The following is a 27,115-nucleotide window of genomic DNA, read 5'->3' on the forward strand; positions in this document are numbered from 1 at the left end:
TGGAGGATTTTGATCTGTGATGACCTCATGTTTATAGATGGTCATGGTGCTTAATTTTCCTAAATTTGGCAGCTAGGTGAGCAGCTGGTACCTCTGTACAATGATGGGGAATGGCTCCAGTGTGTTTGTGAGTAACTTTCTGCAGGGTATGGCTGTGAACTTTGGCCAACAAGTAAATTATAATCATCTGCAATTGACTGGCATGAGTAGGACTATAGTATGAAGGCTTTCATGACCAGATGACATATCTTCTGGTAAACCTTCCGGGATGTAAGGTCGTGGTCCATGAAACTCTTCAGCTCCTAACGTTTCATCCAGAGCTGCGCTGGACATCTTCAGAGGGGTGTTTCTTCTCCAGTGAGTCTTGCCGACTGATGGTTCGGACGTCTGAGAGTGACTTATATATCGTAGAAAGTGGGCGTGGCCAGAGTTACACATGATATGCAGAGATAATCTTTGTCAGAGATAAAACTTAACTATCGATCGTGATCTCGTCACGGATAAAACTGTCTAGCAATTCTGTAGTGCTACTGTCCAAATATCACTAAGTTTCATGGTCTCTTCTTTCCGATTAAAATTATCCCTATGTTTATATATTTCAATTGCTTCTCTACAAAGCCATGGGTAATAGTTTGTTGTCGTAGATAAAATTTTTGTTTCGGAAAACTTCGATGATGAACTATTACCTACGGCTTTGTAGAGAAGCAATAGAAATATATAAACATAGGGATAATTTTAATCGGAAAGAAGAGACCATGAAACTTAGTGATATTTGGACAGTAGCACTACAGAATTGCTAGACAGTTTTATCCGTGACGAGATCACAATCGATAGTTAAGTTTTATCTCTGACAAAGATTATCTCTGCATATCATGTGTAACTCTGGCCACGCCCGCTTTCTACGATATATAAGTCGCTCTCAGACGTCTGAACCGTCAGTCGGCAAGACTCACTGGAGGAGAAACACCCCTCTGAAGATGTCCAGCGCAGCTCTGGACGAAACGTTAGGAGCTGAAGAGTTTCATGGACCACGACCTTACATCCCGGAAGGTTTATCAGAAGATATGAGTAGGACTGTTGTGATGGTTCATATTTTGCAGCATAATAGTCTTCTTTCTCCGCAGTTAACACAATGTGTCTTGATGTCCAGAGTGAAAACAGACCAATGTGTTGCCATGTGTCCTCCAAATGTCTGTTCTTTTGCAGGGCATTTTAGTTGGTGGAGGTGTTGGTTGTACTGGCATTGGCCAGATGCTGAGTTATTGTTTGACAGTAGCTGCTTAAATCTTAACATCATATTCGAATTGTGGTATAGATTAGTGATGAAGACTGATACATCACTTCTTTAATATTCTCTATTACCTCCTGACAATGGGGTCAGTGTTCACGGCTGCTATCTCTTGTGTATTCCATTCAACAGTTCTGGCTGCCATACACTGCTGTATTTCTTCTCATACTACCTGGTGTGTGAGAGAGGCAGGGTCATGTTAGTCTTGCACGGCTGCCCCAAAGAGAACACATTCAAGAGGTGATCATAGCTCTTTCATCTGATTTTTTTCTGTTAAATTTCCTCAATTTGCTGGCACCAGTAGATGAATTCTTCTACTATTGTGACATCCTTTACCACAAGAAAATTGTACATGTTTTTTAAATGCCTTTCATCAAATCTGAGATTTTGTTGGTTTGTATCATATTCAGATTTACAATTTGTAAAGGGCCAAAACAGTCTGTATGTCTGACTGTATCATTTTACCACGGCTTTAGCCTCTGTTCTTCAGTTTTTCTTCTGCTAAGGAGACTTCTTGTTGACCCCACCAAATGTTTTCTTCAGTTCAGCCTGGAATTTGTCCCAGATACTGAGCTGCTCTTCATTGTTCTCATACCACTGCTGGGCTATGCCATCCAAGTAAAAGTACACATTTACCAAACATATCATGTCATTCCACTCGTTGTGTTTGGTGACTCAGTTTAATCCTTTCAGTCATTTTGCCAGGTCCTGAGCCGCATCTCTGGAGTATGATGATGGACGTCTGAGCTTGTACCTGACTTAGTGCTGCCTTGTAATTCATTGGTCTCCCAAATATACTGACCATGGTAATTATGTACTGCTTGTATTCTGGTTCCTGCCTGTGTATGTGATGGCTTTTGTGTTGCCTAATTGTAGTCATGGTGATGTAGATGTTATGAATCATCCAGTGTCTCCACCAAAAAATGTCACATTTAAACCACAAGCAATGCCAAATATGAAGGCTGGGTCATAAATGAAGTACAACAATGAACTGAAAGCATATTTATTACTGACACCAACTGACAGAATAGGACTGATTTTCTGTATGGAGAGTCCAGCTATTTATATGCACATAGAATATTCCAGAATGTGGTATTTACATAAATGCTAAATAGTCAAGAATCATTAGAAACATAAGATATTTCAAGAACCTTCCACAAATTATAAATATTTAAGTACTGTTAGTTAGACACTCTATGTCTGCAAAAGATATATGCTTGATGTCTGTATGTAAATAAAAATAATGGGTTCTCACTTTTTAAAATTACATCACGTACATGTGAGTGAGTATATGTACACAATCTACTCTCCATCACATGCCATATGGTGGATAATATCTGCAGCAACAATGCTAATGTAACACATTAGGATTAAGGAGTTTTTAACATTGTAAAAATAAATTCAGAAAACAAATAATTTAACAGCACATTAGGTGGAATGAATTTTCTTTCCCACGACAGCTTAATTATTTAAATTTCAGTTAAGCACACAATCAACCCATATTAAGTCATATTATAGATAAAAAGGCGGAGATCTGATGTCACCTCACTCAAAATACCGAGTTTAAATTTATAGATGTGAATGATCAGGAAGTATTCAAGATAATGCCAACAAAAAAATTTTTCATCTGGATGGGATGGTATATCCAGTGCAAATACTAAGGTGTGCTTAAAAGATCTGCAAAACTGAAAACTCTTAGGTGCCTGATTAATTGCAGCATTAGAGAAAACATGTATCCAACTGTTTTAAAAATGAGTGTTGTGAAACCAGTGTATAACAGAGGATGAAAGAAAGATGTCTCTGATTAGTGACTAATATTGCTATAAGCTGTGCTGTATGCCTTGTGGAGTAGCAATTAGCATAACTGGCTGGTGTGCTGCAGGTCACATGTTCGAAGCCCATCACCAATAACAAATATTTGTTATTTGATATTTATTATTTGTATATGGTTCTTTAAACTTCTTATGTTTGTAACATTTTTATATTCAAGAATATTCTATGGCTGTATAAATAGGAGCACTTCCCTCCCAGGTGTTCAGTTCTGTCTGGCGGGACATTGGCATCTATAATACATGTGCTTTCAGTGTTGTACTTCGTTGATGACTTCACTATGGATTTGGACTTGAGTGTGGTTACAATGTGACATTGGTGGAGATTCTAAGTATTTTAAAATATCTACTTAACCATGGCTCCAATTAGGCAATGTAATAGCCATCACCAACATGGACAAGAACCGAAATACAAGTAGAAGATCATTCCAAAGCTCAATATATTCAGGAGACCAATGAATTCCAAGCCAGCAGTAAATCAGCTACACATTAGCCATCCACCAGTGTTGCTGGAGACACTGGCCAGGACCTGAGGAAATGGTTCAAAGGATTCAGCTGAGTCATCACTGACAACAGGTTGGATGCATTATATGTTTGGCAAATGTGTAAAATTTGCTTGGACAGCACAACCTAGCTGTTGTTCAAGAACAATGTAGAGAAATTCAGTTGCAGGGACAAATTCCTTACCAAAATGAAGAAAATACTTGGTGACAGTCTACAGTAAGCCCGTTTAGTGGAAGTACAACTGAAGAACACAACCCAGTGTCATGACGATAACAACACAGTCTCACATACAGAATGTTTCTATACAGTTTTGTGAATGCAGATATGATAGAAGCTGATAAAATTTCACAACTGATGAAAGGAGTCACAGAAGAGATGTAAAGGATGTCACAACAATTGAGGAATTTGTCTCGTGGTGCCAGTGCATCAAGCTTATGCAACAGAAAAAAAAGAAAAAAAAAATCAGATGAAAGAGAAATGACTGATTCCCAACTGTGGTCTCTATGGCAGCTGTGGAAGACCACCACAATCTTGCCTTTCTCGTACACTAGGTTGTGAGAGAAGAGATACAGCATTTTGTGCCAACCGGAACTTTGAGACTGAGGAACAAGAGATAGCAGTCATGAATGTCGATCCTATACATCAGGAGGTAATAGAAAATAAGAGCAGTCATTGATTTTCTGACTCTTTCACATATTTATGATGTGAAACATTTTCATGCAGAACAGCTACTGCAGGGAGACTCCAAATCTTCTGAGGGCAGAATGCAAGAAATATCTTTCCTTGTCCTTCATGTGTTACTAACAGCTTCTCCAGTCATAGCACTGAGTGATGAGAATGCCAAGACAAAGCTTCACACCAGCATGAACAGGTGTGAAAATAGGTGTAGTTCTAGTATAAATTCAGGAAGGTGCTCAACAGATGATAGCTTTTGCTTCCAGAATACTCTCCAAGGCTGAGATGAACTACTCTACAACTGAGGAAGAGTGATTTGTGCCTTGGACCATCAACAAGTTCTGGATGTATTTATTTGGCAAACCATTCACTGTTGTGATGGATCACCATTCTCTAGGTTGGCTGAGTAGTTTGAAGGATCCATCAGGTCAACTGGCAAGTTGGACATGGAGGCTTCAGGAGTATGATGTCACAGGAGTATACAAAAATGAATGCCAACACAAGGACACTGATTGCCTTTCAAGGAATACTTGGGCAGAACACTATAGCAAGGACAAAACATTATTCATAGCTGTATTAAATGACATTTTTGCTGAACAGAGGAAGATTTAGCATTGCTGAAAACTATAAAGGTCTGAGGGGAGGAGGAGCTCACAAAGGAGAATTTTAATTAATAAACAGAACATTGTATAAGAGGAACTACAATCCGATCGTGTAGAAATGTTTCTTTGAAATTGCAGCTCATCTGCGACCAGCGACACTGAAGCTTTTGCATGACACTTCAACATAAAGTCACTTGGGATTCATGAAGACGCTAATCAGAATCAGATGCTGGTATCACTGGCCAGGTCTCTACTGATCTGTTAGACACTATGAGAACCACTGTAATGAATGCGAGTGAAGGAAGCATATCTGCAATTACCTTCACAACTTTCAGTATCAATTCCACCAGCAATAGCACAATTCTATCCAATTGGAATCAACCTCTTGGGGAGATTGCTGAAGTCAACAATTTGGAATCGATGGGTAATAATCTGCACCGACTACCAAACCCACTATGCTGACACCAAAGTTATGCTGACTGCTTAAGCCCCAGAAAACACAAGGTTTCTTATAGAAGACATAATTTTGAAGTGACAGAGCAACCCATGTGATGATATTTGATTGTGGAAAAGTTTCCCAATCGAGACTAGTATCAGAGGTGATTCACGTTGTGACATCACCCACAGGATGACAATTACCTACCACCCACAGACAAAGGGCCCCATAGCACACTTTAATAATACATTAGCATATATGCTGCTGATGTATATTGATGTTGAGCAGAAAGATTGGGATACAATACTGCCCATTACAACATTTTTATGAAACGCAGCTAAGCAAGACACGACAGGTTTTGCACCATTCTTTCTGCTCCATGGTTGGAAGGCTGGAATGGTAATGGAGACACCATTCCCATTTTAGCTGACCGATAATTCAGGTGGCTATATGAAACACCTCAGTACCAGGACCAAAGAAGCAAGACAGCTGGCTCCCATATGGACCCTGGATACCCAGGAGAAGGACCAAGATCACTATAAGACCAAGCACTGGCCAGTAGATACAGCCTGGGAGACTAGTTATGGATTTTTACATCTGTCTGGAAAATGAAACTATCAGAAAAGTTAGATAAGCATTACTTTGGGTTGTACTGTACCCTTTGTTGCTTGTTGGACATCACATACGAAGTTAAGGTTTATTACCCTTCATCAAGGAAACAAAAGGTCAGAGACATTGTCCATGTCTACTGGACAAAACCCTACTAAAGTCCTGAGTCACAGATTGATGTTGGGGCTCCTCATTCAAAAAAACATGAAGATCCAGTCAAGGATCATGTAGCTTTGACTGGAAGGGGGGTGGGAGGGGGGGTGAGGGGAGGGGCTACCTTCCATTCTCATCACATTGAAGAGGATGTGACAAAGTGACCAGAATGCAAGGATCTACTAGTGATACCATACAGGCAAGATCCAGATCAAGATACCTGAAACAGCAGGTTGATGATAATTTTGGAGAGGGAACAATGCCATGAGATGTGCTGCATGCCATGTGGAGTTATGGTTAGCATCACTGACTGACATCCTGCAAGTCACCAGTTCAAACGCCATTACCAACAAGTATTTGTTATTTAGTAGTTATCATTTCTAGAAGATTCTCAAAACTTGTTACATTTGTAATGTATGCATATTTTGTAATATCCTTTGTTTGTACGAGTATCAGTACTCTCCATCCAGGAATTCAGTTCTGGTCTGGCTATATCCTGATGTCTGTAATAAATGTGCTTTTGGTGCTAAGTTTTGTACTTCTGTGGCAACCCTGCTTTCAGATTTGGAGTTAAGTGTGGCTACAACATGACAATATCACTAATTCTTGCCTTGAGTAAGGTACCCAAAAGTATTGTCTGCTCCCAGTTTAGTGTCTGTTTCACAATACAGAAACCTCTTTCAGATACCCAGCATGGCTCTAGAAAAGAACTTATCACAAACACAGCAGTTACACAGTACTTCAATGAAGTATAATATTTACTGGACCTCAGGATGCAAACTGCAGGTATATTTTTAGGCCTTACAAAAGCATTTGATACAGTAAACCATAGGTCACTTCTGAAAGAACTGTAGCCATTTTGTTTTGGGGGTCCATCCTTGCGTCTTCTAACAACATACCTGCTGAATTGTAAGCAGTGCACTACACTGACATACAAATTAGATGAAAAATTATGAATTTTCAATCCACCAGTGAAGCAGCAATAAAAGGTGTACCTCAGGGCCCAATCCTTCATCCCTTTCTCTTCCTTACATACGTTAATGACATTCCACAACCCATTGACTGCCAAATCATAAGCTATGCAGATGACCCCTCAGTCTTAATTTGTGGTAGAGTATGTAAGCAGTTAGAACTTTTTACTACCAGTGGAGTAACAGAAGAAACAAAATACTTCAATGATCAGGGCCTCTAGGCGAATGTCACCAAATCTCAATTATTAGCACTGAAACAGGCAATCTCACCATATCAATGCAAATAATGTATGTAACATGTTGGCAGCCATAAATTTCTGGGTGTGTATTTATATGAAAATCTATGATGAAGAAACCCCATTTATTTTTTATGTGTAAGAGTTGCAACCAATTAACTCTGATATTATAAGCTATGCAGGTGATCCCTCAATCTTATTTCATGGTAGAGTATGTAAGCAGCTAGAACCTTTCACTACAAATGGGATAAGACAAGTAATGAAATATTTCAATGATCGGGACCTCAAGGTGAATCTCACCAAATATCAGTTATTTGCATTTATAACTGGCGGTTCTTACCACATCAATGCAAATAGTTTACATAACATCTTGGCAGCAGTAACTTTCTGAGGGTGTACATACATCAAAATCTATAACAAATAAATCCTATTAATTTTGTATGTGGAAAAGTTAGTAGTGGTTTATATCTTCTTAATCAGCTTAAAAAGATACTTCCTAGCCTAAAATTAGAACAGTTTCCTCCTTTTCTTAACTAGTGTCTGAATAGTGGGGCAGTGCAGCTGATATCCATTTAAAAAAGTGTATTGTTGTCACAGGAATGAACAATAAGACTTATACATGGGACAGGGCATAGGCAAATACTTCACAATATATTCTTTAAGTCACTTACATTTTTATGAGTAAACTAACTGAAGCTACCAAGTGTAATGATGTACATGATCACAGCACCAGGACAAAATATAATTACTTTCAGAAAAGAACAAAATTAAAAATGACAGATCACAACCAACACATAAATTGTTTGATTTAGTTTAACAATTTAACAAACTTTCTAAGAACATGTAAGGGGACAGATTGTGACACAAAATTAAAACCTTTACTGATAAAAAAATGTTCATATTCATAAAACAAATTTTAAGATACTGCTTGTCATACGAGACTGTAGCATTTAGCCATAAATTAACAAATGTATAAAATGATTTTTTTATATTTACACATCAAGCTCCGTGGGACCAAATTACGGAGCAAATCTCCAAGGTTGTGGAACATGTCAATACATGAAATTACAACATAAAAGTAATAATAGATAAAAAGAAATGTTTATGAACCTGAAAAAAGTTTAAGTAAATACAATCAACAATACAATAAGAATCAGCTTAATTTTTCAAGGAACTCCTTGAGAGAATAGAAGGAGTGACCCATGAGGAAACTCTTCAGTTTCAATTTGAAAGCACATGGATTACTGCTAAGATTTTTGAATTCGAGTGGTAGCTTATTGAAAATGGATGGAGCAGTATACTGCACTCCTTTCTGCACAAGATTTAAGGAAGTCTGATCAAAATGCAGGTTGGATTTCTGCCGAGTACTGACTGAGTGAAAGCTGCTTATTCTTGGGATAAGCTAATATTGTTAACAAGAAATGACAGTAAGGAATATATATATTAAGAGGCCAATGTCAAAATACCCAGACTCATGAACAGGGGTCAACAAGAGGTTCGTGATCTTACACCACTTATATGGAGATGAATTACTGCTACTTACCATGTAGAGGAGGTGCTGAGTCATAGACAGGCACAATGAAAGAGAATCCTAGAAACAGTTCAACTATCAGACAAAGTCTTTTTTCAGAATTAGAAAACTCACGTACATTCACGCATAAACTACTCACACACACATGGCCATTGCCTCCAGGCAGTAAGGTTCAGCTGCATCTGACATGGGCAGGAATCTAGCTGGGGTGGGTATTGGGGTAAGGAGGAGGCATGTGCTTGGAGGGGGAGGGATAGCAGAGTATGGGCGGGAAAACATGTTCATGCTGTGTGGAGGAACTTGGTAGGGATGGCACAGAGCTACTAGGTGCAGCAACATGGGGCCTGTGGGGAGGGGAAGGGAGGGGTAAAGGGAGGGTAAAGGAAAGGAGGAAGGAGAGAAGTAGAGAAGGGGAAAGAATTCTGTAGGTGCAGCAGATGCATAATACGAGAGTGGGAGAAGGGAAGGAACTAGGCAAGTAGGGGACAGGGACTAATGAAGGTTCCCATAACCTCACTGGCCTCAACTCTCTCTGGTCCCTGTCCTCCACCTGCCTATCCCCTTCTCTGCTGTCAGTCCTGTACTACACACACCTGCTATTCCACTAGTGCACATACATAGATCTTTCAGTGTTTCTCTACGTCTCTCTTTGAACCCCTCCACACTCCCATCACAGCCTCCAAATTCTGCACATAACAGCTCTATATTATCCCCACAATGCCTCTACTAACTCCCACTGGCAGCACTATCATCTCCCCCTAACCTCCTATCCCTCCTCCGCCCTTATCTTGCCATCCCTCCCCATTCCTTACCCCATTTGTCTTCATTACCATTACTACCCTTCCCAGCTATACTGCCGCTCATATCAGATACAGCACCCAGAGAAAGTAGCCATGTGTGTGTGAGTTGTTGTTGTTGTTGTTGTTTTCTGAATATATGTGGGTTCTCTATGTCTGAAGAAAGACTTTGTCTGAAAACTGAAATATTTCTAGCATTCTTTTCATTGGACGTGTATGTGACTCAATGCCTTCCCTGTGTGGTGTGTAGCAATCTACCTTTTCCATATTGTTGTTCTTCCATCCTGGACTATTCTTTGTGAAATGTATAAAATGGATGTAAAATGCAATGACTAATTACCTGATGGCTGTTTGTTATCATCTGTTTAAATATATGACCTCTTCACAACACACATATCTGTATGAACATTACTGAATTTTTCCGTACATGATTCAAATTACTGCTATGCCTGCCTGTTCCTCAGTGTCTCCTTTGCTTGGTGAGTAGCAATCTATCCTTTTGACAAATTTATTTTTGAAGAGTGAAATCGCTTTTTCTATAATCTAGGGTACAAATTTTCAGTCTTCTGACTGGTCTGATGTTGCCCACCATAAATTCCATTCCTGTACCTACCCCTTCATCTCAGAGTAGCACTTGTGCCTTACAGCCTCAACTATGTGTTGGATGTATTCCATTCTCTGCCATGGTGCTGTCTAGTAGTCAGAATGTCAATAGTAACTGAAATATTTGAAAAATAATAAAATACTGAAGAAAAGTTCCAAGTCTTCTAAAGATGACTAAGCATTAAGTTAGCAGTAGATCATGCACAGATACAATCATTTGTATTTTGTGCTGGCTTTGAAAGCTGGCAGTAAAAGTCAGTGTACTCACCAGACTGAAATGATCTCAGTCCACAAAAGCAGAGACAAAACTTTACAAATATGAATTACTTGTTTCAATTAATTTTTCCCACTTGTATAGTGCATGAAGCAGTGTTTTATGGGAGGGTTGTGAATTATGGATTAGCAGTACATAAACTGTACATGTGTGTACATGTGCAGGACAACAGTATCAGAAAAAAGAATTATGAATAAACAGTAAAATTTGGCAACATTATTTTGGTATTTATTTTGCAGTTTAATATTAATGCTCTTAGATGACCAAACATTAACAATCACAAACAAAGAAATGAAAAAAATAATTTAAAATAGAATTTAAAAAAATTTTATAGGATCAACAGAGGACATCGAAAAATTTTAATAAGGGCAGCTCATTTTTTACTGTCATGGAATAGGGGCCAGAGTGCCGTGGATATCATACACGAATTGAGGTAGCAATCGTTAAAAGAACAGCATTTTTCATTGTGACAGGATCTTCTCATGAAATTTCAGTCACCAACTTTCTCCTCAGAGTATGAAAATATTTTGTTAGTACCCACCTACATAGGGACTAGTGATCATCATAATAAAACAAGAGAAATCAGGGCTCACATGGAATGATTGAAGTATTTATTTTTCCTGCACACTGTTTGAGAGGGGCACAGTAGAGAAATAGCTTGAAAGTGGTTTTATAACCTCTCTGCCAGGCACTTAATTGAATTCAAAATAATCAATTAGATGTAGAACCTTGATGTATAATATCATGTATGGGAAGTGACTGATTCTTCTGTATTCTTGTTCATAACTAGGTGAGAGCTTGCTGTTTTCTTACACAAGGTGGAACAATGTCACTTAGGTCCAGAAATCTGTTACAGAACTTCATAGAATGTTGCAGCATCCCATGGTGGAGATGTACTTCCCATCAACATTGATTAAGTGGTCCAATTATTTTGAAGAGGATCATTATTCAACTTTAGATTAGGTCATTATAGATTCCCTGGCCACCAAAATGACTGATACCAAGACTGATACAAGTGCTTCAAAATAAGAATGAATATGATAGCAGAAGAACTGCATGTATAAGGGCTAGAAGAGGATCAAAGTGTTATTGACTTGCTCTGTTTATGAAGCTCTTTCTCTTGAATAAATCATCTAATTTTTATGAAATTGTAATCATTTATTTGTCTCTACATGTACATCACATCTACTGATTTCCATCCTGTTTTGATAATTCTTTAATGGTGCATCATTTTTTTTTGCCTTAGATTGAGTAGTGGTAGGTGAAATTAAGAAAATATCATTGAAAAAAATACTTTAATAAATGTTGACAACTACAGAATATACAACATGAAACACAACTTGATATATTTCTTCACTGTTAGTTACTGTGACTGTGACAGGAGATACTTTTTGATGTGTCTGTCGCATTCAGACTACCTGAAGGCACTGTATTTTTGGAGCTCTACTTCAATAATTGTTTGATTAATTCTTTTCATTGTTGTTGCCCTCTGGGGTGATGCCAGTCCCTGCAATTTGCATGCCACAGGCATGGCATAGACACCACACTTGTCTGCCTCTTTGTTTTATTGTTTCTTCAGTATCTTCATTAATATATCCCAAGCAGCTCAAAAGCTGTCTAGCCTTCTGCCCACTTTCTTCTGCCATTTTGGTGGAGGAGAAGGAGGTTGAAAAGTAGGAGGAGGCAGCATACCAGATGGACGAGGGTCTTCAACTTCCTCTGCTTCCTTTACTTTAATGGAAAACCTCAAACCTGAACTTAACAAATGCTTCAGGGCCACTGCACAACCTCTTACTGCCTCAATCTTCTTTTCTACTGTCAGTATTGCATAATTAGTAACCTTATATTTTTATATATAGAGTTGTTGTTGATGTAAAATGCAGTAGCAATTTTTCCAGTAAGTCCTGTTCCATATTTGTGTTCTTGTAATTGGAACTTCTCATACTCCATTTGGATTCTTCTCACCTTTATGATGATGTCAACTCCAACACTCATTGGCTTGCCCACTCCATTTCAATAATAGTAATTTGTGTATATGCAAATGAACCACAGAATATCAAAAATAAACATTAGCACCCAACAATGGCTATATGCAATAGCTGGACAGAAATTTTGTGTCCTTTGATCTTTAGTGACACTACCACATGTATCTTTGTTCATCTCAATAACTTCACCATCATTTGATGGTGGTGATCTTCCAGTCCTGAAAGCATCTTACTAACACACTGCAAATAATGTACACCACTTTGTAATAATTAATTTTCAATTTTTTCATGTTTATTTATAGTCAATGTCACAATCTGGTGATCAGCTTTGTCAAAAGCAATAGTTTCAGTGCATAAACCAGGTGAACAGTTACTTTTATAAACACTATATCATACATTTATTTGGTGGCAGATTAACACAATAATTTTCACTATTTGGTCCAGAAATATACATACTGATGACCCAATACAAAATGTTCCACAAAAGTAGTCTGATACACACTGGTGACCAAAATTAAAGCATCAAACTGCTATATCCCTGTGTTGTGTCATTTCACAGTATAATCAGACAAAATGTCAACAGATGTCTGTACAATCGCGTTCCTCACGGAAGATGGCATTCCAGTCAATGGCACCTGTGAAATGGGGTAGTGGTTGCTGGTGGTCCCACATTCACAGACATGGTGTATACAGTCACAAATGGTGCAGTATGGCCCTCCACCAAACTCTCTGTGGTGGAGGGCCTTAAGAAGGATGGAAGCAGGACAGTTGAAAAACTGATGTGACCCAAAGGCTTAATATGAATAATTCTGTTGTTTCTTGGATGTGGCAACAATTTATAGAGACCAAAACAGTATCCTGAAGATGAGGGCATGGCCGACCATATGTGATATCAAAACGAAAGATTGATTATTTGGCCGTAAGGGCATCACAGTACCGCCTTAGCATTGCACGGCAACTGGAATCTGACCTCACAGCATCCACTGGGAGTGTTGTATCAAGACAAACTGTGTACAGAAGGCTTCAGTAGAGTAGCCTTTATTGCTGGAGACCTTATGTATGTGTACCTCTGACTTGTCTTCACAGAAGGGAACGTCTAGAGTAGAGTCGTCAAAATGCCACCTGGATCGTCGAACAGTGGACCAATGCTCTTTTCGCAGATGAGTCCTTATTTTGTCTGGAGAGTGATTCTCAATGCATTCACATCTGGAAGGAATTGAAACATGACTTCAGAATCCAAACATTATGGAAAGAGACCAATATCAAGGAAGATCCTTAATGGTGTGGGGAGGGATTATGTTGACCATGAGAATACCTCTTCATGAAATTGTATATGTGAATTGGCAAGGTTTAATGGCTGTCAGGTATCATGGTGAGATCTTGGGACCTCATGTGCAGTTGTTGTGATGTGGTGTGGGCCCAGACTTCGTATTGACTGACAATAATGCTCGACCTCATAGGGCACGGGTGGTTGATGTTTTCTTAGAAACAGAAGATACTGTATACATGGCTTGGCCTGCTCACTTTCTCAATTTGAATCCCATAGAGCATGTCTGGGATGCACTAGGAAGACACATTGCATCACATCAGCATCCAACAACTACTCTCCAAGACTTGGGATTGGCTCTGCAGGAAGAATGAGCAGCCCTGCAGCCAAGCGACTAGCGCGAGGTTTGGTGTTCTCGTAAAGATAAGTTATTTTAGATTATAAAACACATAGATTAGTACTGATTACGTGGTAAATAAGTGTATTAGTGTGCCGTTTAAGTGTACCATTAAAGGTTTCATTTCTCATTACGTAATATAGCAGAAAACGCGAAAAGACCGTACAGTCGTATTTTCTGTTTACGTTCTGCTGCAGCAAATCTATAGAATTTCGTTTAGTTGTTCCTTGCTCTCTCCAGCAATTTAACTTAGCGTACCTCTTCATTATTTAACTAGCATTTCCGGAAAGTAGCGTAAAGTTTAACTTGTTGTTTCGGAAACTTTGCACTTTTGTTTTTGTTTACACACAGTTGCGTATAGGCCAAATTTGTGTTTATCTGTAATTTAACTGACTTATTCTTAATAAATTATTACGTTTATCATGAGTGAAAAGTGCTTGACTTGCCGTAGAATTGTTAGGTCGGGGCTTTGGTGTGATGGGTGCTGTAGTTTTTTCCATGTGGGTGACTGTAGTGGCGTGGGAATAGGGGAAGTAAATGAGACTCATCAGTGGTTTTGTAGGATTTGTAGTAGAGATAGGAAGATACTGGAACAGGAGGGGAAAATTGCTGCCCTTCAGGCTGAGTTAGACAAGGCCAGGGGAGATCTTGACAGGTTAAGGAGGGAGAAGGGTAAAGAGAGGTGGGAAGTGGCAACAGGCAACAGGAGGAACAGGCCTAGAACTTTGTCTGACAGCTTTATGGTGAATGTGGAAAATAGATTTGACCTGTTGCTTCAGTTAGAAGCTGGTGAGCCTCAAGCAGTTACAGGTGTAGACAGGGCACAACAAACTTTCAGCAGCAAATTGAAAAGTAAGAATGTAGGGAAATCAGTAAAGAGAAAGAAAGTGTTGTTGTTAGGTAGTTCCCATGGAAGAGGTGTTGGCCAACTCTTGCAGGATGAACTAGGATCAGAATACCAGGTCACCAATTTTTTTAAACCTAGTGCTGGTCTGGAGCAGGTGACAGAGGATTTAGGATCACTTTGCAAAGATTTCACTAAGGAAGACACCGTGGTTATAGTGGGTGGGGCAGGTAACAGTATTGACAGAGATCCTGGGTACAGCATAGAGTGTGACCTGGCGAAGATTGCATCAGCATCGAGGCATACCAGTGTTGAGTTTGTATCTGTTCTTGGGCGCCATGACCGACCTCATTTGAACTCTTCTGTCAAGAGAGTTAATTTGGAGCTGGAACGGCTGCTCATGTCGGGTGCGGGGTCACACATTGGTGTGGTTCATGTTGATTCTGTCAGTAGGTGGGATTATACTAGGCATGGCCTTCACCTCAACAGGAAGGGGAAGGGTAAATTGGCTGGGGAAATAGCAGGAAAGTTAAAGGGGGGAGGCACTGTCATGAGTGGTAAAATACCAGTGGTTATAGGATTCAGAAAAGACCCTTTTTTAGGGTAGGGAGGACAGAAAGAAAACAAATTTTAAGAGAGGTTAGAACTGAGACAAACCTTCAGTTTGAGAAAGAAATCAAAAAACATAATTCCAGCTTATTACATCAACATAAACAGCCATTGGTTAAGAATTTTCAACTGTCAGCAGATATTTTAACTCCATCCAATTTTAAGTCAGTCAATGTGAAATGTCAGCTATCTTTATTGCATCAAAATATTCGAGGACTGAGAAATAAAATTAATGAATTAACTATCTGCATAGATGAATTAGAGTCTTCAAACCCAGCTGACATAATCTGCCTCTCTGAACATCATGTGACCACTGGTATAGAACTTTTAAGTGTTACAGGGTTTAGGTTAGCATCTCACTATTGTAGATCAGAAATGGAGAAAGGAGGAGTTGCCACATTCATCAGGAACTGTCATAAATTTAAGAACATAGACATTCATAAATTTTGCCTAGAACAGCATATGGAAGCATGTGCAACAGAATTAGATTTTCACAAAAAATCTTTCATAATATTAAGTGTATATCGAGCACCTGCAGGTAACTTTAATCTGTTTGTAAACCACCTTGAAGCTGTACTGGCCCATTTAACAACCAAAAACAAAGAAATAGTGGTTGCTGGTGATTTCAATGTAGATTTCCTTAAAGACTCTCCCAATAAGAACCTATTTGAGTTAGTAACACTATCATTCAACTTAATTCCCACAGTAAAGTTCCCCACTAGGATAACCACTTGCTCACAAACAGCCATTGATAATATCTTTATAGAAAAGTCAAATGAACAAAATTATATTACAAAACCAATAGTCAATGGCCTCTCAGACCATGACATGCAGTTCCTTCTGTTAAATGTTAATACTGAACAGGATATAAAATCTGTTAAATCTGAGCTCAAGAGGGTAATCAGTAAGCCAAAAATTGATTATTTTAGGACACTCCTCAGAGACATTCACTGGACTGATGTTTACAGTGCTCATGGCATGAATGAAAAATATAACATTTTTGCTAATAGTGTGCTTACCTTATTTGAACACTGCTTTCCCCCAAAACTTACCAAGGTTAGAGCAAAGTCTACAAAGAAGCCATGGATTACTCGAGGAATAGGGGTATCTTGTAAAACAAAAAGAAAACTGTATCTGTCAATCCGAAACATTTCCAATGTTGATGCTATAGCACATTATAAGAAATACTGCAAAATATTAAAGACTGTAATACGGATGTCAAAGCAAATATATTACAAGGAAAAGATAGTCATATCAGATAACAAAATAAAGACAATATGGGATATAGTGAAGGAGGAGACCGGTAGAACCAGACATGAAGAGGAACAAATAGCATTAAGAGTAAATGATGCATTGGTGACAGATGTGTATAGTGTTGCAGAACTTTTTAACAAACATTTTATAACTGTTACTGAAAAGATGGGGTTGTCAGGTTCGGTAGATGCTGCTATGGATTACCTTAGACCAGACATTTCAAGTAACTTCCATAATATGAATTTGACCCTCACTACCCCAACAGAAATAATGTCCATCATAAAATCTTTAAAATCAAAAACATCTAGTGGGTATGATGAAATATCAACAAAGTTAATTAAAGAATGTGATTCTGAGCTAAGTAACATATTAAGCTATCTGTGTAACCAGTCGTTTATCAGTGGAATATTTCCCGAATGGCTGAAATATGCTGAAGTTAAGCCACTGTTTAAGAAGGGAGATAAAGAAATAGCATCAAATTTCCGTCCAATTTCACTGTTGCCAGCATTCTCAAAAATTTTCGAAAAAGTAATGTACAGTCGTCTTTATAACCATCTTATCTCAAATAACATACTGTCAAAGTCACAGTTTGGATTTCTAAAAGGTTCTGATATTGAGAAGGCTATCTACACTTACAGTGAAAATGTACTTAATTCATTAGACAAAAAATTGCAGGCAACTGGTATATTTTGTGATCTGTCAAAGGCATTTGACTGTGTAAATCACAATATCCTTTTAAGTAAACTAGAATATTATAGTGTAACAGGAAATGCTGCAAAATGGTTCAAATCTTATATCTCTGGCAGGAAACAAAGGGTGTTATTAGGAAAGAGACATGTATCAAGCTATCAGGCATCATCCAACTGGGAACTAATTACATGTGGGGTCCCACAAGGTTCCATTTTGGGGCCCTTACTTTTTCTTGTGTATATCAATGACCTTTCATCAGTAACATTACCAGATGCCAAGTTTGTTTTGTTTGCTGATGATACAAACATTGCAATAAATAGCAAATCAAGTGTAGTCTTAGAAAGATCAGCCAATAAAATATTTGTAGACATTAATCACTGGTTCCTAGCCAATTCTTTGTCACTAAACTTTGAAAAAACACACTACATGCAGTTCAGAACTTGTAAGGGGTGTCCCAAGAGTATATGTCTAACATATGATGACAAGAAGATAGAAGAAGTGGACAGTGTTAAATTCTTGGGATTACAGCTTGATAATAAATTCAACTGGGAGGAGCACACCACAGAACTGCTGAAGCGTCTTAACAAATCTCTGTTTGCAATGCGAATTTTGTCAGACATAGGGGATATAAAAATGAAAAAGCTGGCATACTATGCTTACTTTCATTCCATAATGTCATATGGGATTATTTTCTGGGGTAATTCATCAAGCCAAGCTAAAGTTTTCCGGGCACAAAAACGTGCAGTAAGAATTATATGTGGTGTGAACTCAAGAACATCCTGCAGAAGCCTGTTTAGGGAACTAGGGATACTAACTACAGCTTCCCAATATATTTATTCCTTAATGAAATTTGTCATTAAAAATATATCACTTTTTCAAACCAACAGCTCAATTCATGGAATCAATACTAGAAATAAGAATAATCTTCACAAGGATTTAAAGTCACTTAGTCTTGTACAAAAAGGTGTGCATTATTCAGGAACACACATTTTCAATAACTTGCCAGCAGCCATAAAAAGCTTAACAACCAATGAAATTCAGTTTAAGAGAAGCCTAAAGGATTTATTGGTGGCCAACTCCTTCTACTCCATTGATGAATTTCTGAGGAAAACCAACTGATTTGTATATAAGTACAACATAACTTCTGCACAATTTCAGTGCAGTAATGTGTTCACTGAAAATTTGTGTGTGTGTGTGTGTGTGTGTGTGTGTGTGTGTGTGTGTGTGTGTGTGTGTGTGTGTGTGTAAGTATAATCTAACTTCTGCACCATTTCAGTGCAGTAATGTGTTCATTGTAAATAAGTATTACAGTAGTTGTATTACATGTTTCTTACCTTATAAATAAATATAAAACTTTTTTATTTTAAATTCAGTGCAATAGTATTTGTAAAATGACTCTTAGTGTTCATTAAAAAATGACGATCATTCCACTTGGGACCTGTGGAATGGTACATTAGCTTATTTGTTTTAGTTTAAATATTTGTCATGTATTGTTGTTTTTCTGACATGTTCCACATCCTGGAGGACCTCCTCACTACGGATCAATTGGAATGAAAGTAAATCTAATCTAATCTAATCTAATCTATTGCCTCAACATGAGACTGATGACATCACTCACAGCATGACCCATCATTGTCAGGCCTGTACTGCAGCCAGATGTGGTAACACCCCATGCTGAGCATAATAACCAGTCATCAGAATGTGGGTGCAAATCTGTTAAGTTGGAAAAAATGTAGAAAAATTTTATCTAAAGTTATGCATGTTGTAGTTGTTTACACATTGTGTTCTTTACATTGTTTGTACTTTACTATTATGCATTTAATTGTTTTGTGGCAAAATAAACACAACCTCACAAAATTTCTGTTTCTTGTGGAAACCAGTCAAGTAACTGTACAATTTGCTGATTCACGAGGTGGTGTTTGCAAAATGAATGACAGCTTTCGACTGACTTGTAACATGAAGTTTATACATTTGGTTGCTAACCACAGATAGATAGCAATATGGAGAAGTCAGCAAAATGATTGATAACTGCTGACTGATTGTGTCATTGTACAATACACCTACTTATAGATATGCATAAGATTAAAAATCAAAATTTGAAGTTGCATTTCAAAAAATAACATAGAAGATAGAAAAATTAAAAGACACACAATAACAACAGGCAAAAGAGCAACTCTATTTCACTGTTAGCTGTATAGCCAGAAAGAAGGCAATTTCATACATAAAAGTTTCTAGAAGGTGAAATTTTCTAAATTGAATAATAAATGAACTAACAAGCTATTCTAGTGAAAGCAGGCATTTTTGCAATCAAAAAATTCCATATACAAATAAATGGTACTGGGTTTTGGAAATAATCACTGTTTAAGATTTAAGCCTTCTGGAACACAAAAATTTTTAATATGAATAACTTTTTAAATAGGAAGTTTTCAGAAAAAGTAAAATTTTTGTAGTGAGGAGGAGAAGAGAGCTTTCAAATGAACTAGCCTGATCCAGAAACAAACGCGTATTTGCTCACTGAAAATTTCATCTCCACATGATTTATATAAATCACAAATTATGGATATTACTTTAAAAAATATATTTCTAGAAGAACCAAATGTACCGTTATCATTAGTAGTCTGAAAACTATCCAGTGAATAATAACAGTCAATGAAATGAAGGATGAATAAGAAATTAATTACTTGTGTAAGTACTGAATAATGTGCTATTAACAAAACCAAAATCAAATAAAGAAAATGTTATATTAATGTCAGGAGTGGTATAACAATAAGTGGAATGGTCACACCCTGCTCTGTTACACAGGGACAGGTTTTTTCATGTTTGAAACATGTTTGCAATACGTTGCAAACACCAACTGGAAAAATTGTTGGACACATTGCCTCAAACATGTTGCAATCTTTATTGTGAATATGTCTTTTTGGTAATGGTTGTTATTGTTTCTGTTGTGCACTTGTTAAAAAATACCTCTTATTTCTTTATTAATCCTGAAGTAAGCAAACAAATTACAAGCCTGATTGAAAGATATTAAAAATATTTCCGTGATGGAATTACATTAATTGCTGGAGATATGTTTCTCTCATCTTGATCCTTAATTTAATTTAAATTTCAATTTATTTATCCATCTTTGATCATTGTGCATGCTGTCAATGTCACAATAGTTTCCACAAGGTAATAATAGAAAGTATGAAAGCAAACATGTAACAATAAAACACAATAGTAAGGAAACATTAAAAACACTTATTTCTAGAACTTATAACTGCAAGAACTACATGTGTAACATTTTATTTCTTCCACTACAAACAGGGACAATTCTAGAAACAGAAACTTTGCTGGAATATGCTTCACTTGGATCATATCTACAACAAGATCTTTTTGGGACTGAATGCTCTTGGTATCAGCTTGAACCAAACACTGATATGTTGTCTGATGCTCAAAGAATACAAAGGATTGTTGAACTTATTTCAAATGGGTTAACAGATCGCATACTTATGGCACATGATATTCACACAAAACACCGACTGGTAAGTATTATGTTATACATGTTAGCACATATATAGACTAGTATGTGCCTGCAAACTGATTCAGAATTTATAAATATTAATTTATGTTACACTATCTGATCAAATGTATCTGGGATATTAATATAGGGCATGTCCACCCTTCACCTTTATGATGGCTTGTACTCTGCTGGGGACACTTGTGCGGTATCCAAATGTCTGTGGAAGAATGACAGCCCATCCTTCCTCAAAAGCTGAAAACAGCGAAGGCAGAGATGTTAAATGCTGAGATCTGAAGCAAAGTTGATGTTCTAACCCATATCGAAGGTGTTCCATTGAATTCCGCTTGGGACTCTAGGCAGGCCAGTGCATTTAAGGAATTTTATTGTCCACAGACCATTGCTTCAGAGATACTCCTTTATAACAGGTGCACTGTCATGCTGAAACAATTAACCATTGTCTTGTACACACTTCTGTAAGATAGGTATACATCATGCTGCATTTTCTTAAGTACAACAAGGAGATCACATACTAACCATGAATAATGCCACCATACCATAGGTCTGCCTCCTCTGCACTTCACTGTTGGCACTACGCATGGTGGTAGGTGATATTCTCCAGGCATTCACCAAACCTTCATCCTTCCATTGGGTTGCCACGTGTTATAGCATGATTCATCATTAAAAATCACTCATTTCCAATAATCCATTGTCCAGTGGCATCACTCTTTACACCACTTCAAGCACCACTTAATACTGAATACAGAAATGCGTGGCTCACAGGGAGCTGCTAGACAATTGCACCCCATTCTTTTTAACACCGTCATTATGATAGCTGGATTGCTGGTAGCATTTTGAAGGTCATGAGTTATTCCTTCTACTGATATCAGTTTTTACTACCATTCTGCTCCTCCTCCCATGAACCATGGACCTTGCCGCTGGTGGGGAGGCTTGCGGGCCTCAGTGATACAGATGGCCGTACTGTAGGTGCAACCACAACGGAGGGGTATCTGTTGAGAGGCCAGACAAATGTGTGGTTCCTGAAGAGGGGCAGCAGCCTTTTCAGTAGTTGCAGGGGCAACAGTCTGGATGATTGACTGATCTGGCCTTGCAACACTAACCAAAACGGCCTTGCTTTGCTGGTACTGCGAACGGCTGAAAGAAAGGGGAAACTACAGCCGTAATTTTTCCCGAGGGCATGCAGCTTTACTGTATGGTTAAATGATGATGGCGTCCTCTTGGGTAAAATATTCCAGAGGTAAAATAGTCCCCCATTTGGATCTCCAGGCGGGGACTACTCAGGAGGATGTCGTTATCAGGAGAAAGAAAACTGGCGTTCTACAGATCGGAGCGTGGAATGTCAGATCCCTTAATCGGGCAGGTAGGTTAGAAAATTTAAAAAGGGAAATGGATAGGTTGAAGTTAGATATAGTGGGAATTAGTGAAGTTTGGTGGCAGGAGGAACAAGACTTTTGGTCAGGTGAATACAGGGTTATAAATACAAAATCAAATAGGGGGAATGCAGGAGTAAGTTTAATAATGAATAAAAAAATAGGAGTGCGGGTAAGCTACTACCAACAGCATAGTGAACACATTATAGTGGCCAAGATAGACATGAAGCCCATGCCTACTACAATAGTACAAGATTATATGCCAACTAGCTCTGCGGATGATGAAGAAATTGATGAAATGTATGATGAGATAAAAGAAATTATCCAGGTAGTGAAGGGAGATGAAAATTTAATAGTCATGGGTGACTGGAATTCAAGAGTAGGAAAAGGGAGAGAAGGAAACATAGTGGGTGAATATGGATTGGGGGAGAGAAATGAAAGAGGAAGCCGTCTGGTAGAATTTTGCACAGAGCATAACTTAATCATAGCTATCACTTGGTTCAAGAATCGTAAAAGAAGGTTGTATACATGGAAGAATCCTGGAGATACTAGAAGGTATCAGATAGATTATATAATGGTAAGACAGAGATTTAGGAACCAGGTTTTAAATTGTAAGACATTTCCAGGGGCAGATGTGGACTCTGACCACAATCCATTGGTTATGAACTGTAGATTAAAACTGAAGAAACTGCAAAAAGGTGGGAATTTAAGGAGATGGGACCTGGATAAACTGACTAAACCAGAGGTTGTACAGACTTTCAGGGAGAGCATAAGGAAACAATTGACAGGAATGGGGGACAGAAATACAGTAGAAGAAGAATGGGTAGCTCTGAGGGATGAAGTAGTGAAGGCAGCAGAGGATCAAGTAGGTAAAAAGACGAGGGCTAGTAGAAATCCTTGAGTAACAGAAGAAATATTGAATTTAATTGATGAAAGGAGAAAATATAAAAACGCAGTAAATGAAGCAGGCAAAAAGGAATACAAACGTCTCAAAAATGAGATCGACAGGAAGTGCAAAATGGCTAAGCAGGGATGGCTAGAGGACAAATGTAATGGATGTAGAGGCTTATCTCACTAGGGGTAAGATAGATACTGCCTACAAGAAAATTAAAGAGACCTTCGGAGAAAAGAGAGCCACTTGTATAAATATCAAGTGCTCAGATGGAAACCCAGTTCTAAGCAAAGAAGGGAAAGCAGAAAGGTGGAAGGAGTATATAGAGGGTCTATACAAGGGCGATGTACTTGAGGACAATATTATGGAAATGGAAGAGGATGTAGATGAAGATGAACTGGGAGATACGATACTGCATGAAGAGTTTGACAGAGCACTGAAAGTCCTGAGTCAAAACAAGGAGGCCACGGGAGTAGACAACATTCCATTGGAACTACTGACGGCCTTGGGAGAGCCAGTGCTGACAAAACTCTACCATCTGGTGAGCAGGATGTATGAGACAGGTGAAATACCCTCAGACTTCAAGAAGAATATAATAATTCCAATCCCAAAGAAAGCAGGTGTTGACAGATGTGAAAATTACCGAACTATCAGTTTAATAAGTCACGGCTGCAAAATACTAACGCGAATTCTTTACAGATGAATGGAAAAACTGGTAGAAGCCAACCTCGGCGAAGATCAGTTTGGATTCCGCAGAAATGTTGGAACACGTGAGGCGATACTGACCCTATGACTTATCTTAGAAAATGGATTAAGGAAAGGCAAACCTACATTTCTAGCATTTGTTGACTTAGAGAAAGCTTTTGACAATGTTGACTGGAATACTCTCTTTCAAATTCTAAAGGTGGCAGGGGTAAAATACCGGGAGCGAAAGGCTATTTACAATTTTGTACAGAAACCAGATGGCAGTTATAAGAGTCGAGGGGAATGAAAGGGAAGCAGCAGTTGGGAAGGGAGTGAGACAGGGTTGTAGCCTGTCCCCGATGTTATTTAATCTGTATATTGAGCAAGCAGTAAAGGAAACAAAAGAAAAATTTGGAGTAGGTATTAAAGTCCATGGAAAAGAAATAAAAACGTTGAGGTTCGCCGATGACATTGTAATTCTGTCAGAGACAGCAAAGGACTTGGAAGAGCAGTTGAACAGAATGGACAGTGTCTTGAAAGGAGGATATAAGATGAACATCAACAAAAGCAAAATGAGGATAATGGAATGTAGTCGAATTAAGTCGGGTGATGCTGAGGGAATTAGATTAGGAAATGAGACACTTAAAGTAGTAAAGGAGTTTTGTTATTTGGGAAGTAAAATAACTGATGATGGTCAAAGTAGAGAGGATATAAAATGTAGACTGGCAATGGCAAGGAAAGCGTTTCTGAGGAAGAGAAATTTGTTAACATCGAGTATATATTTAAGTGTCAGGAAGTCATTTCTGAAAGTATTTGTATGGAGTGTAGCCATGTATGGAAGTGAAACATGGACGATAAATAGTTTGGACAAGAAGAGAATAGAAGCTTTTGAAATGTGGTGTTACAGAAGAATGCTGAAGATTAGATGGGTACATCACATAACTAATGAGGAGGTATTGAATAGAATAGGGGAGAAGAGGAGTTTATGGCACAACTTGACAAGAAGAAGGGCCCGGTTGATAGGACGTGTTCTGAGGCATCAAGGGATCACAAATTTAGCATTGGAGGGCAGCGTGGAGGGTAAAAATCATAGAGGGAGACCAAGAGATGAATACACTAAGCATATTCCGGAGGATGTAGGTTGCAGTAAGTACTGGGAGATGAAGAAGCTTGCACAGGATAGAGTAGCATGGAGAGCTGCATCAAACCAGTCTCAGGACTGAAGACAACAACAACACCAACCATTCTGCACAATGCTTGACAGTTCCTGTCCTTCAGTGCACAAAGTATGCCCCATCATGATTTAATTATGGTTATCCCTTTGCATTTCCATTTTGCAATCACATCATCAACTGTTGACTTTAACAGCTTTAGAAGTGTTGAATTGCCCTGAAGGATTTATTACTCAGGAGACATCCAATGACTAGCCCTCATTCAAATGCACTTAGCTCTCCTGACCAACATATTCTGCAGTTACTGCTTCTCTACTGAGAAAACAATACTCCCTCCTCCTTTTATACTGGCATGTTTGTCCCCCATGGCATCTAGTTCTCAATTCTGCATTGCATGGGTGTGTCCAGATACTTTTGATCAGGTCTGTGTGTCATAACTTGTTACAGTGACACATTGATAATTAATTTAGATCAAGTTTATTTTAAATCTTAAATAAACAAACAGAAGCTAATTGTAAACATTTTCTCCATCATTATCAATAGTAATACAGATGATTACTTAGTTTGTGGTGATATAAATTAATGAACTCTTTGTACAAAAAATACCTCCACAAGGATGAAACTGATGCAAGATTAAATTATAGTGGTGGAACTGTGTTAAGAAGGCTAACTTGTGAAGTTCTCTGTCCTTTCTGTTATACTACCACAATAAAGTGATGAATTGATGGTTTACTGACATAAGCCATCAACTGACACTGCTGCACCCAGGAGAATTATTTGCTCTGTCACTTTGAATTTGTTGTGGAAAAGAATATGTTATGTATTCAAACAGACTGGCATGGTAACAGAAGCACAACAGATAAAAGAACAACAGCTAACACAAAGAAATTTCAACCAGCTTTAACAACAACAACATACTGTATTGTATATGTCAGTAGACTGCACTGTTATAAACATGGTAGTGAGCGGTACTGACATGCGTGCCATACTAGTACATAGGAAGACAGTTACATTTGCACCACTGTCGTAGGGCATCTACAGGTGCACCTACATTCATACCCTGCAAACCACTGTGAAGTGCATGGCAGTAGGTACTTCCCATCATACCAGTTATCAGGCATTCTACCCACTCCATTTGCATAGGAAGTGTGCGGAAAAGTGATTGTTTAAATTCCTGTGTGTGCACTGTAATTAATTTAATCTTGTTCTCATGATATCTAAGAAGTTGTTGTTTATTCCTACATTCATCATCATTTAAAGCTGGTTCTTGAAACTTTGTAAGCAGGATTTCTCACAATACCTTGCATCTTTCTGAAAATGTCTATCAGTTCATTTTCCTCAGCATCTCTGCTGCACTCTCCCATGAGTCAAACAACCCTGTGACCATTCATGCCCCTCTTCTCTATATGCATTCACTAGCCACCATTAGTCCTATCTCCATATGGATTCTGTTGTGGATTGGCAAGAGAGCCAACCCACTATGAGAGGAAGCCGAAAGGCACGCGTTTTAGCTCATGCAGGCTGGCGTGAGGTCTGGAACAGGACAAGGTAACTAGAACTTAGAAAAAAGGAGGTAACTGGTAGAATACTTAACTTTAATCCATTAATGTTGAATGTAGCTCTTGTCTGTACATTATTTACAATATCAATAGCAACTGAACATGGTGCCTTGCTAGGTCGTAGCAAATGACGTAGCTGAAGGCTATGCTAACTATCGTCTCGGCAAATGAGAGCGTAATTTGTCAGTGAACCATCACTAGCAAAGTAGGCTGTACAACTGGGGCGAGTGCTAGGAAGTCTCTCTAGACCTGTCGTGTGGTGGCGACACGCGGGCCCGACGTATACTAACGAACCACGGCCGATTTAAAGGCTACCACCTAGCAAGTGTGGTGTCTGGCGGTGACACCACAGATTCCACATAATTGA

The 27,115-nt window shown here is 38.4% G+C and overlaps 1 protein-coding gene across 1 annotated transcript in view; it reads left to right on the top strand.

Moving 5' to 3' along the window:
- Positions 1-27,115, top strand: part of LOC126469876 (phosphotriesterase-related protein) — a 235,395-nt gene that overhangs the window by 193,773 nt on the left and 14,507 nt on the right. Inside the window, exon 6 of the mRNA XM_050097201.1 lies at positions 20,858-21,075. Coding sequence (XP_049953158.1) covers positions 20,858-21,075 — 218 coding nt within the window. The remainder of the gene's footprint in view (positions 1-20,857; positions 21,076-27,115) is intronic.

The sequence above is a fragment of the Schistocerca serialis genome, chromosome 3, assembly GCF_023864345.2.
Source record: "Schistocerca serialis cubense isolate TAMUIC-IGC-003099 chromosome 3, iqSchSeri2.2, whole genome shotgun sequence".
Lineage (NCBI taxonomy): Eukaryota > Metazoa > Arthropoda > Insecta > Orthoptera > Acrididae > Schistocerca > Schistocerca serialis.